We start from the raw sequence: 16075 nt of genomic DNA, 5'->3' as shown, positions 1-16075 counted from the left end.
AACAATTTCATACCAAAACAGTGGTCATGTGGATAAGACATCGCTTCACAATGCAAATGTACTCGGTTCGATTCCCGGCTACTCCTTCCTACCTCGCGTTTTTTTTTCATCTTTTTTGTTTGTTTAGGGGACACCCCTCCTCTTCAACAAAGGAGTACAGGTAGTTTATAAGCATATCTTTTAAAGTCATTAACATTAGAAAGTGTTAACATCTTGAACCAAACAAGTAAATAACAGTGAAGCACAGTGGTCATGTGGATAAGATATCGCTTCACAATGCAGATGTACTCGGTTCGACTCCCGGCTTTGCCTTTCTTTTCGTTTTTTTTTTAATCATTTTTTCTGCATATTAATTTGTCCTCCTCTTTTTTCTGTTAAGGGGACACCCCTACTCCTCAACAAAGGAGTAAAAGTAGTTTATCAGCATAATTTTTAAAGTCATTTACATTAGAAAGGGTTAACATCTTGAACCGAACAAGTTCATAACAGTGAAGCATAGTGGTCATGTGGATAAGACATCGCTTCACAATGCAAATGTACTCGGTTCGATTCCTGGCTACTCCTTCCTACCTCGCGTTTTTTTTTTCATCTTTTTTTTTGTTTAGGGGACACCCCCTCTTCCTCAACAAAGGAGTACAATTAGTTTATTAGCATATATTTTAAAGTCATTAACATTAGAAAGTGTTAACATCTTGAACCGAACAAGTTCATAACAGTGAAGCATAGTGGTCATGTGGATAAGACATCGCTTTACAATGCAAATGTACTCGGTTCGATTCCCGGCTACTCCTTCCTACCTTGGGTTTTTTTTTTTTTTTATCTTTTTTTTTGTTTAGGGGACACCCCCTCTTCCTCAACAAAGGAGAAAATTTAGTTTATCAGCATATCTTTTAAAGTCATTAACATTAGAAAGTGTTAACATCTTGAACCGAACAAATTCATAACAGTGAAGCATAGTGGTCATGTGGATAAGACATCGCTTCACAATGCAAATGTACTCGGTTCGATCCCGGCTACTTCTTTCTACCTCGGGGTTTTTTTTCATCTTTTTTTTTGTTTAGGGGACACCCCCTCTTCCTCAACAAAGGAGTAAAATTAGTTGATCAGCATATCTTTTAAAGTCATTAACATTATAAAGTGTTAACATCTTGAACCGAACAAGTTAATAACAGAGAAGCACAGTGGTCATGTGGATAAGCCATCGCTTCACAATGCAGATGTACTCGGTTTGACTCCCGGCTTTGCCTTTCATTTTCGTTTTTTTTTAATCATTTTTTTCTGCATATTAATTTGTCCTTCTCTTTTTTTCTGTTAAGGGGACACCCCCTACTCCTCAACAAAGGAGTAAAAGTAGTTTATCAGCATATTTTTTAAAGTCATTTACATTAGAAAGGGTTAACATCTTGAACCGAACAAGTTCATAACAGTGAAGCATAGTGGTCATGTGGATAAGACATCGCTTCACAATGCAAATGTACTCGGTTCGATTCCCGGCTACTCCTTCCTACCTCGCGTTTTTTTTTTCATCTTTTTTTTTGTTTAGGGGACACCCCCTCTTCCTCAACAAAGGAGTACAATTAGTTTATTAGCATATATTTTAAAGTCATTAACATTAGAAAGTGTTAACATCTTGAACCGAACAAGTTAATAACAGAGAAGCACAGTGGTCATGTGGATAAGCCATCGCTTCACAATGCAGATGTACTCGGTTCGACTCCCGGCTTTGCCCTTCTTTTCGTTTTTTTTTTTTTATCATTTTTTTCTGCATATTAATTTGTCCTCCTCTTTTTTCTGTTAAGGGGACACCCCCTACTCCTCAACAAAGGAGTAAAAGTAGTTTATCAGCATATTTTTTAAATTCATTAACATTAGAAAGTGTTAACATCTTGAACCGAACAAGTTCATAACAGTGAAGCATAGTGGTCATGTGGATAAGACATCGCTTCACAATGCAAATGTACTCAGTTCGATTCCCGGCTACTCCTTCCTACCTCGCGTTTTTTTTTTTTCATCTTTTTTTTTGTTTAGGGGACACCCCCTCTTCCTCAACAAAGGAGTACAATTAGTTTATTAGCATATCTTTTAAAGTCATTAACATTAGAAAGTGTTAACATCTTGAACCAAACAAGTAAATAACAGTGAAGCACAGTGGTCATGTGGATAAGATATCGCTTCACAATGCAGATGTACTCGGTTCGACTCCCGGCTTTGCCTTTCTTTTCGTTTTTTTTTCAATCATTTTTTCTGCATATTAATTTGTCCTCCTCTTTTTTCTGTTAAGGGGACACCCCTACTCCTCAACAAAGGAGTAAAAGTAGTTTATCAGCATAATTTTTAAAGTCATTTACATTAGAAAGGGTTAACATCTTGAACCGAACAAGTTCATAACAGTGAAGCATAGTGGTCATGTGGATAAGACATCGCTTCACAATGCAAATGTACTCGGTTCGATTCCTGGCTACTCCTTCCTACCTCGCGTTTTTTTTTTTTTCATCTTTTTTTTTGTTTAGGGGACACCCCCTCTTCCTCAACAAAGGAGTACAATTAGTTTATTAGCATATATTTTAAAGTCATTAACATTAGAAAGTGTTAACATCTTGAACCGAACAAGTTCATAACAGTGAAGCATAGTGGTCATGTGGATAAGACATCGCTTTACAATGCAAATGTACTCGGTTCGATTCCCGGCTACTCCTTCCTACCTTGGGTTTTTTTTTTTTTATCTTTTTTTTTGTTTAGGGGACACCCCCTCTTCCTCAACAAAGGAGAAAATTTAGTTTATCAGCATATCTTTTAAAGTCATTAACATTAGAAAGAGTTAACATCTTGAACCGAACAAGTTAATAACAGAGAAGCACAGTGGTCATGTGGATAAGACATCGCTTCACAATGCAAATGTACTCGGTTCGATCCCGGCTACTTCTTTCTACCTCGGGTTTTTTTTTCATCTTTTTGTTTGTTTAGGGGACACCCCCTCTTCCTCAACAAAGGAGTAAAATTAGTTTATCAGTATATCTTTTAAATTTATTAACATTAGAAAGTGTTAACATCTTGAACCGAACAAGTTAATAACAGAGAAGCACAGTGGTAATGTGGATAAGACATCGCTTCACAATGCAGATGTACTCGGTTCGACTCCCGGCTTTGCCTTTCATTTTCGTTTTTTTTTAATCATTTTTTTCTGCATATTAATTTGTCCTTCTCTTTTTTTTTGTTAAGTCGACACCCCCTACTCCTCAACAAAGGAGTAAAAGTAGTTTATCAGCATATTTTTTAAAGTCATTAACACCAGAAAGTGTTAAAACCTTGAACCGAACCAGTTCATAACAGTGAAGCATAGTGGTCATGTGGATAAGACATCGCTTCACAATGCAAATGTACTCGGTTCGATTCCCGGCTACTCCTTCCTACCTCGCGTTTTTTTTTTTTTTCATCTTTTTTCTTTGTTTAGGGGACACCCCTTCTCCTCAACAAAGGAGTACAAGTAGTTTATAAGCACATCTTTTAAATTTATTTTTATTAGAAAGTGTTAACATCTTGAACCGAACAAGTTAATAACAGAGAAGCACAGTGGTCATGTGGATAAGACATCGCTTTACAATGTAGATGTCCTCGGTTCGACTCCCGGCTTTGCCTTTCTTTTTGTTGTTTTTTAAATCATTTTTTCTGCATATTAATTTGTCCTCCTCTTTTTTTTTGTTAAGGGGACACCCCCTTCTCCTCAACAAAGGAGTAAAATTAGTTTATCAGCATATTTTTTAAAGTCGTTTACATTAGAAAGTGTTAACATCTTGAACCGAACAAATTCATAACAGTGAAGCATAGTGGTCATGTGGATAAGACATCGCTTCACAATGCAAATGTACTAGGTTCGATTCCCGGCTACTCCTTCCTACCTCGCGTTTTTTTTTTCATCTTTTTTTTTGTTTAGGGGACACCCCTCCTCCTCAACAAAGGAGTACAAGTAGTTTATAAGCATATCTTTTAAAGTCATTAACATTAGAAAGTGTTAACATCTTGAACCGAACAAGTTAATAACAGTGAAGCACAGTGGTCATGTGGATAAGCCATCGCTTCACAATGCAGATGTACTCGGTTCGACTCCCGGCTTTGCCTTTCATTTTCGTTTTTTTTTAATCATTTTTTTCTGCATATTAATTTGTCCTCCTCTTTTTTTTTGTTAAGTCGACACCCCCTACTCCTCAACAAAGGAGTAAAAGTAGTTTATCAGCATATTTTTTAAAGTCATTAACACCAGAAAGTGTTAAAATCTTGAACCGAACAAGTTAATAATGGTGAAGCTTAGTGGTCATGTGGATAAGACATCGCTTTACAATGCAAATGTACTCGGTTCGATTCCCGGCTACTCCTTTCTACCTCGGGTTTTTTTTTCATCTTTTTTTTTGTTTAGGGGACACCCCCTCTTCCTCAACAAAGGAGAAAATTTAGTTGATCAGCATATCTTTTAAAGTCATTAACATTATAAAGTGTTAACATCTTGAACCGAACAAGTTAATAACAGAGAAGCACAGTGGTCATGTGGATAAGCCATCGCTTCACAATGCAGATGTACTCGGTTCGACTCCCGGCTTTGCCTTTCATTTTCGTTTTTTTTTAATCATTTTTTTCTGCATATTAATTTGTCCTTCTCTTTTTTTTTGTTAAGTCGACACCCCCTACTCCTCAACAAAGGAGTAAAAGTAGTTTATCAGCATATTTTTTAAAGTCATTAACACCAGAAAGTGTTAAAATCTTGAATCGAACAAGTTAATAATGGTGAAGCTTAGTGGTCATGTGGATAAGACATCGCTTTACAATGCAAATGTACTCGGTTCGATTCCCGGCTACTCCTTTCTACCTCGGGTTTTTTTTTCATCTTTTTTTTTGTTTAGGGGACACCCCCTCTTCCTCAACAAAGGAGAAAATTTAGTTGATCAGCATATCTTTTAAAGTCATTAACATTATAAAGTGTTAACATCTTGAACCGAACAAGTTAATAACAGAGAAGCACAGTGGTCATGTGGATAAGCCATCGCTTCACAATGCAGATGTACTCGGTTTGACTCCCGGCTTTGCCTTTCTACCTCGTTTTTTTTTTTTTATCATTTTTTTCTGCATATTAATTTGTCCTCCTCTTTTTTTCTGTTAAGGGGACACCCCCTACTCCTCAACAAAGGAGTAAAAGTAGTTTATCAGCATATTTTTTAAAGTCATTTACATTAGAAAGGGTTAACATCTTGAACCGAACAAGTTCATAACAGTGAAGCATAGTGGTCATGTGGATAAGACATCGCTTCACAATGTAGATGTACTCGGTTCGACTCCCGGCTTTGCCTTTCTTTTCGTTTTTTTTAATCATTTTTTTCTGCATATTAATTTGTCCTCCTCTTTTTTCTGTTAAGGGGACACCCCCTACTCCTCAACAAAGGAGTAAAAGTAGTTTATCAGCATATTTTTTAAATTCATTAACATTAGAAAGTGTTAACATCTTGAACCGAACAAGTTCATAACAGTGAAGCATAGTGGTTGTTTGGATCAGTGAACAAGCCGAGATGTGCCCGTTAGAATGTATAGTTCCTACTGGTGTAGGTATTTATTCAATCTGTAAAGATAATGCACAAAAAATAACATATTTTGAGTTATCTTGTTCATACTCTGAGTCTGACATGTTCTTAATAAATGGTTTGAAATGTACAATTCCTTTTGTGACCTGGTTCTTATTTATGTTTTCCTTATAATTATATACATAGAAAAGAATCTACAAATGCCTGATTAATGAATAACCCATATCCTCTAAATTGCCTAAGTGTATGAGTGTAGCAGACAATATTGCTTGTTATCAAAAACCAATTTTCAAATCACCTTCATATCTTTAACTAAATCACTAACAACTCACTCACTGACACATTACCTTAAATTCCTTTACACAAAAATTGTGCTCCTAACTTCAACCTATTTTCACGTGTACATTATTTACCAAGAACTTTGACTTTTGTTTATAACTTTCCTTTTCCTTCTTGTTTCACATAATCACATCATCAATACATTATTTACATAATTATATCATTAATCCAAAGAACTTACTTCTGTGGCGGGACACAAATTAACATGCTGAAAACGAGCAAATAATGACGAGCTGACAATTCCTTCCTGTCAACGTGTTGAAATGAAAGTGAGTGACAACTGAACATGCCGTACTAAAACCACCGTGAAAGAAATTGCTACGGTATCTTCAGAATGAAAAATCCAAAGAAAATACGACTCTAACTGTTTGAGCTTACAAAAGTAACGGGAAAAAACGATCTCGAATAAATACCTTTGCAACGATTGAATTTCCTTAATAATATGAAAAACAACAATTTCATACCAAAACATCCTCCCCACCCAATGAGGGAATTTGTCCTCATGATATAAATGAAGAAAATCTTACATCCAAAAAAAAATGCAAAGATTAATCTGTTCTTAAGTTTACAATGTTTCAAACTTAAAGTTCTCGTGTAACCTAATCTTCGTAACCTTCTGCGGGATAGATTACAGCAATCTTCGTGATCGGGCGACGGTACTCAGAGTTCATAGTCTTTACTTTCACGTTCCGTACTTTACCGTCATCACCCGGAAACACCTCGATTATGCGAGCAATTGTCCACTTGCTACGCACAGAGTTCGCGTCTGCGAACATAACGATATCATCAACGCGTACATTACGTCGATGCACATTCCATTTTCTTCTAGGAGTTAACAGTGGCAATACGTCCCGCGTCCAGCGTTGCCAGAATGAATCTACGATGCGCTGAACCAGCTCTACTCTGTGCCTCGGATTTCGCGTTTCCAAGAATGGACCTTGCGCTACGTTCCCTGATGCTCGTCCCAGAAGCATGTCATTCGGTGAGATATATCCGCCATCATCTGGATCGGTCGACAGCCTGCCAATTGGTCTCTGGTTGACCAGATTCGCCACCTCAGCCAGACAAGTTAAAAGCTCAAATGGTGCCAACACTTGATCCCCAATTGCCTTCTTCAAAGCATGTTTGCAGCTTTTGACTAAAGCCTCCGCACAGCCGTTCTGATGTGGTGCTCCTGGAGTGGTAAATCTCCATACGGTACCTCTCTCAGCACAAAAGTCCTGAAGTTCTTCGTTGGACAGTCCCTCAGTCATCTTCCTTAACTCCCGTTCAGTACCGACAAACTGAGTGCCGTTGTCGCTTAGGATGCTGGCCGGTTGTCCTCTCACAGCGAAAAAACGCCGCAGTACCTGCATAAACTCCATGGCACTGCAATCTACTGCCAGCTCGAGATGAACGGCCCTTGTGTTCAAGCAGGTAAAGATGACTCCGTAATGCTTCGACGTCTTGTTGCGTCCCACTCGCACGGTTAGTGGCCCGAAGTAATCGCACGATGTGAAGTGGAACGGTGGTGTATTCGGAGCTAATCTCTCCCTAGGTAGCTGGGCCATTTCTTGGGTCTCAGTTTTTTGCAGAAAAGCTCTGCATTTAGTACACCTGTACTTGAGCGTTTTGATAAGTTTATGGCCCCGTAGAATCCAGTACTTTAGCCTTATCTTTGCCATTGTTGCAGCTACTCCACTATGACTCATCTCATGAACATGACGAGTAATCAACTTGGAAACATGATGTCCATACGGAAGAAGAGCAGGATGCTTGTGCTCGAATGATGTCATCGCTTTATCTATCCTGCCTCCTACTCGAATGACTCTATAGTCATCAATGAAGGGACTCAAGGACTTCAGTTCTCCCTTCTTGATTCGTGATTCCATGCCTTTCTGTACGTCTCTGATGATGTACCTTTCTCCCTCCTCTAGTTCTGCGGGAGTCATTCCTTTACTGGTCTCTTTCTCCTGCTTTCCCCGTCTAGCCTTGAGTTTCTTCACAAACTTTAACACCAATGTTGCGACTCTGACCAGTTTCCTCCAGCTGGAGAACCTCTCATAATCGATTAGGTCACAACTTAAACCCACAGCTAGAACCGTCTTCTCATGACGCCTCTCCTTCTCAACGTCAGGTAGATTCGTAAGAACCTTCACTTCCTCAGGCCAATCAGATCTTGACTGTTGTAGGAAGTCTGAACCGTGTTGCCATGACCCCTTCAGTTCACTTGCCTTCAGTCCTCTTGACAACACATCTGCTATGTTGTCTACTCCTGAGATATGTCGCCATTTGCTGGGGTCTGTGTTGCTCTGGATCTCTCCTACCCTAGTAGCAATAAACGTCTTGAAGTTCCTTGCCTTAGACCTCACCCATGAGAGGGCTATCATACTGTCTGTAAAGAGGATGACATCATCTATCTCCATCGTCAGCTGCTCTACTATCGTCTTGTACAGTCGGCTGGCAAGAACTGCAGCCTGAAGTTCAAGGCGCGGAACCGTCAGTGGCTTGAGTGGTGCCACTCGTGATTTCGCTGCCACAAATCTTGTCTTGTAATCTCCATCCTCCGTCTCCCACCTCAGGTATGCACATGCTCCGAAGGCGTGCATTGATGCATCACTGAAGATACATAGTAGCGGCTTCCCAACTACATCCTTCGGAGTCAAACATCTCTCAAACGTTACTTCCTTGAGCTCTTCCATCTCTTGAAAGAATCTCTTCCACTCTATCTGGCATTCCTCTGGAAGAACTGCATCCCAGTCATAGCCAGCTTCCCACATCTTCTGTAGTTCTATCTTTGCTCGGATGACAAACGGTGCTGTGTAGCCAATAGGATCAAAGATTCGAGAAACCTGGCCTAGGATGATTCTCTTGGTTAGCTCCTTATCCAAGAACTTCTCAACTTTCACCCTGTAAGAGAACTCATCCCTTTTTCTGTCCCAGAAGACTCCTAGCACCTTTTCCTCTGCTAGACTCTCCATCAGAGTTTTCTCCATTTCATCTCCTCCTGCTCCCTTTAGCTGTGTGCTTGAAGTCCAGCCTTTCACCTTAAACCCACCATTAGCGAGAATATTGTCAATGCTCTCAGTTAAGGCTTGAGCTTCCTCTCTCGTATTTGTAGATGTGCAGATATCATCCATGTATGAGTCTCTCTTCAACACATCTGCAGCCTCTGGGGACTGAGTGCGTCCCTCTTCTGCAGTGAGCCTCAATGCTGTCTGCGCCATTGCTGAAGCCGGTTTGTCACCGAAGGTAACAACTTGCATCACATAGGTATCAGGCTTTCTATCAACTTGCAAGTCTCTCCACAAGAATCTGTGTACGTGTTGATCAGATTCCGGTATCAGCACCCTATGATACATTTTGGAGATGTCCGCACAGACTGCTACTGGCTTCTCCCGAAATCGTATGATGACTCCAAACAAATTGTTCAACAAGTCAGGCCCCTTCATCCAGAAATCATTGAGACACTTGCCTTGGTACACTGATGAAGAGTTGAAGACAATTCGTATCGGTGTGCTCTTTTTCTCTGGTCTCAATACGGCGTGATGAGGGATGTAATGCACAGGACCGTTGTACGACTCCATCTCCTCGGCCGTTAGCTTCCTAGCAAAATCCATCTGAACCATCTCCTTGATTTGATGGTCATAGGCCTTTGCATGCTCTGCATCCTTCATCAGCCTTTTCTCAGTAGCACAGAGCATTTTCTCCACTAGAACCTTATTGTCTGGAAGTTCTCTAGGATCTTTCAACCATGGGTACGGTACCAGCCACTGCTGTCCTTTCTTCTGACAGGCCTCGGTGATTAACTTCTGTTCATCTGTCTCCATAGCTGGACATGCCACACCCATGGACTCCGTCGTCCAGAAATCCTGCAGGTCAATAGGATTTCCAACCACCTGTACATTAAGTACACTTCCACTGCTCTGTCCTGGCTTGCCGCCAAATACCACCCAACCTAGTGGAGTTCGCGTAGCCACTAGATGTCCTCTTTCTCTTGACTTGACGTCACCAAGATGTAGTCTTGCATAATCAGCACCGATGAGTAGATCAACTGACCCGTCTCCTCTGTTGAGCTTATCAAGATCGAAAATCCTTGCAAGCTCCCGAACTTCAACACTTCTGATGTTGTCGTTGATCACATCTAGTCCAATAGCTTTCACATTAACAACTCGATGATTGTCCAAAGACTCTACCTTCACCCGATACCACTTAGAATTAGTAGTCTCTCTATCTCCGCCGATCTTTGTGATTACTATTTGAACCGGATCACCCTCCAGGTTGAGCTTCTCTGCTACTCCCTTCCTGATGAGTGTCACCTGAGAACCCGAGTCCAGTAAACAGTTGCCAATGACCGCTCCCTTTGGACCACGAACCTTGACTGTAAGAATTGGCAGAAGAGTTTCTTTCGATCCGGTGCTTGCAACATCCACAGTAGATTCCTGGATCTTTATGGTTGAATGTAACAAAGGATGGTGAAAGGAAGAACATCGATCACACTTCTTTCTTCTCCGACATGTAGTCATCCGATGTTCCTTGCCAGCCCGTTTCAGACAGCTAAAACAAGCCCTGTTTTCCTTCATCAACTCGTACCTCTCCTGCTGGCTCATCTTAACGACCTTCTGACACTTATCGACCCAATGATCATTGGATTTGCAGAGCCAACACTTAAAGTCTGGTTTGCGACCTTCATTTCCTTTGTCCTCCTGTGTCAGATGGTGTATGAAGGCACCCTGCCTTGGCTTGCTATCTGACCTTCCTTCTCGAATCGATGCAGTTGCCCTGATACGAGTTTGCAACTCCTGGCTCAACCATTCCATTAAGCACTTCAAAGTTGGTGACTTCTGTTGACGTAACCAGATCTTACGATCTTCATTCGTAAGCTTTCGCTCTATCAATGACAACATGTGAGAATTGTTCATGTCCTCCTCCTTGTTGATTTCCTTCAGAGTGTTGTAGCTCCTCCTCACTAACCCTGCTAGTTCAATGAACCCTTTATCATCTCCGTCTTTCAAGTTCTTGAACTTCGTGATGTCGTAGATAACAGCATCTGCGACATTCCTCTGATCACCGTAGATGACATTTAGTTGCTCCCAAGCTGCGTTGTAGTCTGTTCCTATGCCTTGAATCACTTCAAGTGCTTTGCCTTGTAAACTAGTACGCAGAATGGTTATACAGTCCCTCTCCGAGTATTTGGACTCGATAAGATGTTTAAAGTCCGATTTGAAGGTCTGGTACTCTCTGATGTCTCCTGAGAAACGTGGCAACTTTGGTTTCTCTATCTGTACGTGACATGTTGTTGTGTTTCTCACTTCTGACCTTGGGCTTTCAGCCTCTCTTGTGGTGTCAACCGTGTCATCCGCGCCGGTACTATTGCCTACATAGTCCACAACCTTCAACTTCATCTGCATGAAGCTATTCATGCACTCCTCCATCCACGCCTGCTCTGCTTCATACGCGGTGTCATCGAGAACCTCAGAATAGGCATCATGCTTTGCCTCCACATTTTCATACAGTTTGCGGAATTCGTGATAGCTCTCATCTACCTCCTTGATGGATCTTTCAGTGTTCAAAAGGGCCTGTAGTTGGTTCATACCCCTTGTGAGCTTCCCTTTTGCCGTTCTCCTCTTAACTTTCAGCTCGCCTGCAGTTTCAGCCATCTTGTCCGTCTGATTCCAATCCCGGAGTTTCGTAAGAAATTGAATTATGTTTGGATCAGTGAACAAGCCGAGATGTGCCCGTTAGAATGTATAGTTCCTACTGGTGTAGGTATTTATTCAATCTGTAAAGATAATGCACAAAAAATAACATATTTTGAGTTATCTTGTTCATACTCTGAGTCTGACATGTTCTTAATAAATGGTTTGAAATGTACAATTCCTTTTGTGACCTGGTTCTTATTTATGTTTTCCTTATAATTATATACATAGAAAAGAATCTACAAATGCCTGATTAATGAATAACCCATATCCTCTAAATTGCCTAAGTGTATGAGTGTAGCAGACAATATTGCTTGTTATCAAAAACCAATTTTCAAATCACCTTCATATCTTTAACTAAATCACTAACAACTCACTCACTGACACATTACCTTAAATTCCTTTACACAAAAATTGTGCTCCTAACTTCAACCTATTTTCACGTGTACATTATTTACCAAGAACTTTGACTTTTGTTTATAACTTTCCTTTTCCTTCTTGTTTCACATAATCACATCATCAATACATTATTTACATAATTATATCATTAATCCAAAGAACTTACTTCTGTGGCGGGACACAAATTAACATGCTGAAAACGAGCAAATAATGACGAGCTGACAATTCCTTCCTGTCAACGTGTTGAAATGAAAGTGAGTGACAACTGAACATGCCGTACTAAAACCACCGTGAAAGAAATTGCTACGGTATCTTCAGAATGAAAAATCCAAAGAAAATACGACTCTAACTGTTTGAGCTTACAAAAGTAACGGGAAAAAACGATCTCGAATAAATACCTTTGCAACGATTGAATTTCCTTAATAATATGAAAAACAACAATTTCATACCAAAACAGTGGTCATGTGGATAAGACATCGCTTCACAATGCAAATGTACTCGGTTCGATTCCCGGCTACTCCTTCCTACCTCGCGTTTTTTTTTTCATCTTTTTTGTTTGTTTAGGGGACACCCCTCCTCTTCAACAAAGGAGTACAGGTAGTTTATAAGCATATCTTTTAAAGTCATTAACATTAGAAAGTGTTAACATCTTGAACCAAACAAGTAAATAACAGTGAAGCACAGTGGTCATGTGGATAAGATATCGCTTCACAATGCAGATGTACTCGGTTCGACTCCCGGCTTTGCCTTTCTTTTCGTTTTTTTTTTAATCATTTTTTCTGCATATTAATTTGTCCTCCTCTTTTTTCTGTTAAGGGGACACCCCTACTCCTCAACAAAGGAGTAAAAGTAGTTTATCAGCATAATTTTTAAAGTCATTTACATTAGAAAGGGTTAACATCTTGAACCGAACAAGTTCATAACAGTGAAGCATAGTGGTCATGTGGATAAGACATCGCTTCACAATGCAAATGTACTCGGTTCGATTCCTGGCTACTCCTTCCTACCTCGCGTTTTTTTTTTCATCTTTTTTTTTGTTTAGGGGACACCCCCTCTTCCTCAACAAAGGAGTACAATTAGTTTATTAGCATATATTTTAAAGTCATTAACATTAGAAAGTGTTAACATCTTGAACCGAACAAGTTCATAACAGTGAAGCATAGTGGTCATGTGGATAAGACATCGCTTTACAATGCAAATGTACTCGGTTCGATTCCCGGCTACTCCTTCCTACCTTGGGTTTTTTTTTTTTTTATCTTTTTTTTTGTTTAGGGGACACCCCCTCTTCCTCAACAAAGGAGAAAATTTAGTTTATCAGCATATCTTTTAAAGTCATTAACATTAGAAAGTGTTAACATCTTGAACCGAACAAATTCATAACAGTGAAGCATAGTGGTCATGTGGATAAGACATCGCTTCACAATGCAAATGTACTCGGTTCGATCCCGGCTACTTCTTTCTACCTCGGGGTTTTTTTTCATCTTTTTTTTTGTTTAGGGGACACCCCCTCTTCCTCAACAAAGGAGTAAAATTAGTTGATCAGCATATCTTTTAAAGTCATTAACATTATAAAGTGTTAACATCTTGAACCGAACAAGTTAATAACAGAGAAGCACAGTGGTCATGTGGATAAGCCATCGCTTCACAATGCAGATGTACTCGGTTTGACTCCCGGCTTTGCCTTTCATTTTCGTTTTTTTTTAATCATTTTTTTCTGCATATTAATTTGTCCTTCTCTTTTTTTCTGTTAAGGGGACACCCCCTACTCCTCAACAAAGGAGTAAAAGTAGTTTATCAGCATATTTTTTAAAGTCATTTACATTAGAAAGGGTTAACATCTTGAACCGAACAAGTTCATAACAGTGAAGCATAGTGGTCATGTGGATAAGACATCGCTTCACAATGCAAATGTACTCGGTTCGATTCCCGGCTACTCCTTCCTACCTCGCGTTTTTTTTTTTCATCTTTTTTTTTGTTTAGGGGACACCCCCTCTTCCTCAACAAAGGAGTACAATTAGTTTATTAGCATATATTTTAAAGTCATTAACATTAGAAAGTGTTAACATCTTGAACCGAACAAGTTAATAACAGAGAAGCACAGTGGTCATGTGGATAAGCCATCGCTTCACAATGCAGATGTACTCGGTTCGACTCCCGGCTTTGCCCTTCTTTTCGTTTTTTTTTTTTTATCATTTTTTTCTGCATATTAATTTGTCCTCCTCTTTTTTTTTGTTAAGGGGACACCCCCTACTCCTCAACAAAGAAGTAAAAGTAGTTTATCAGCATATTTTTTAAAGTCATTAACATTAGAAAGTGTTAACATCTTGAACCGAACAAGTTAATATCAGTGAAGCACAGTGGTCATGTGGATAAGACATCGCTTCACAATGCAGATGTACTCGGTTCGATTCCCGGCTTTCCCTTTCTACCTCGTTTTTTTTTAATCATTTTTTTCTGTATATTAATTTGTCCTTCTCTTTTTTTGTTGTTAATGGGACACCCTCTCTTCCTCAACAAAGGAGTAAAATTAGTTCATCATCATATTTTTTAAAGTCATTAACACCAGAAAGTGTTAACATCTTGAACCAAACAAGTTAATAACAGTGAAGCACAGTGGTCATGTAGATGAGAGATCGCTTCACAATGCAGATGTACTCGGTTCGATTCCCGGCTACTCCTTTCTACCTCGCGTTTTTGTTTTCATCTCTTTTTTTTTGTTTAGGGGACCCACCCTCCTCCTCAACAAAGGAGTAAAAGTAGTTTATCAGCATATCTTTTAAAGTCATTAACAACAGAGAAGCACAGTGCCACTGGCGTACCTGAGGGGGGGGGCAAGGGGGGCAGACTGAAAAAAGGAGAAAAAAGGAAAAGGGGGAAGGGGAAAGGAAAAAAAAGGAGAAAGAGAAAAAAAAGGGGAAAGAAAAGAAAAGAAAGGAATGGAAAGAAAAAGAAAAAAGGAAAAAGGGAGAGAAAAAAAAAGAAAAAAAGAAAAGAAAGAGAAAAAAGGAAAAGGAAAAAAAAGGAAGAAAAAGAGAAAAGGAAGAAACAAAATGGGAAAATTATTTTTAAAAAGACCATGGCCGTACGCACGGGGGGGGGGGGGCAGTTGACCCCAGATATTTTGAAAACGTACAGTTTTTTTCCTGAAATTATTTAACAAAGCTCACAAGTAGTGAAGGCCTATACCAAATCCTTCAATTCTACTTTTGAAAAATGCATAAGTACCCTCATGACCAGTTTGGTTGCTCGAACTCCCTTCACTCATTTTGCTTTAGGTTTCTTCAAAAACTTTGTATGCATCTTTCCCCCTCCCCCATCAGAAAAATATTCCGCATACGGCAAAGAAAAAGACAAATGAAAATAGGAAAATATAAGTGATATAACAAATTCGACACTCTTCGCTGGCGCGAGCTGCTTCCTAGCCTTCTTTGTATTAATTGTTTTCACTTGCTCGTCCCTCTGAAAAAAAGAAAAGGATTAGCGTTGCCTAGAATACAATTGTGTCTGCCCCGACTGGCCCCGACCTGCAACCATGGCAACCATAACACCCAGTTTATGTACCAAATGTTATTAAAAGAGACTAATTCATTTTTTCTCGCTCGCTACGCTCGCTCGCGAATAAATGAAATAGACATTGCTTTGAAAACAATTGTGCCCACCCTTGACCTGCAACAATATCATTAAAAATAGAAGTGTTTTTTCGCCCTCTCGCCAAAAAGGAATTGATATCGTGTTAAACGCGATTGCGCCCATCCCGACCTGCACCAATAAAACCAAGTTTATGTATTAATTTCTATTAAAAGAAAATTGATTTTTTTTTTTGCATCGGTATGATCGCTCACCAAAATGGAATTGACATTCCTACCAAAATATGTGCGCTCCCTTGCCTGCAACGAAAATCCCAGTAAATATTAAAGTACCGAACGTTATTTTGAGAGATATTGTTTCCTCGCTCGCCAGAATTGATGAATTGATTGATTTTAGTGATTGATATATGAGTTGATTTGTTTTTTGTTTTACCCTCTCTTGCTACGCTGTCTTTACAATGAACATCGCTAACAAACATGCTCACCCCAACCTACAACAAATTACCAG

At 39.6% G+C, this 16075-nt stretch overlaps 1 protein-coding gene across 2 annotated transcripts; it reads right to left on the bottom strand.

Annotated features, from left to right (window-relative positions):
- Positions 1 to 5525: 5525 nt before the first annotated feature.
- Positions 5526 to 12418, bottom strand: LOC115917910. 2 transcript variants are annotated; one of them, XM_030983086.1, is made up of 3 exons: positions 12147 to 12418; positions 6085 to 11664; positions 5526 to 5602 (listed from the first exon to the last, which is right to left on the bottom strand). In XM_030983086.1, exon 2 carries the CDS (start codon positions 11540 to 11542, stop codon positions 6503 to 6505), a length of 5040 nt encoding a protein of 1679 aa, XP_030838946.1. In that variant the 5' UTR covers positions 11543 to 11664; positions 12147 to 12418; the 3' UTR covers positions 5526 to 5602; positions 6085 to 6502. The 2 variants fall into 2 exon arrangements, with proteins under 2 accessions (XP_030838946.1, XP_030838938.1); XM_030983078.1 differs by lacking the exon at positions 12147 to 12418 and having other exon boundaries at positions 6085 to 12137.
- Positions 12419 to 16075: the final 3657 nt, after the last annotated feature.

Source organism: Strongylocentrotus purpuratus, unplaced genomic scaffold (genome assembly GCF_000002235.5).
Source record: "Strongylocentrotus purpuratus isolate Spur 01 unplaced genomic scaffold, Spur_5.0 spur5_contig_827, whole genome shotgun sequence".
NCBI classification, from domain to species: domain Eukaryota; kingdom Metazoa; phylum Echinodermata; class Echinoidea; order Camarodonta; family Strongylocentrotidae; genus Strongylocentrotus; species Strongylocentrotus purpuratus.
The sequence above is the reverse complement of the archived record's forward strand: the minus strand, read 5'-3'. Positions and strand labels throughout refer to the sequence as shown.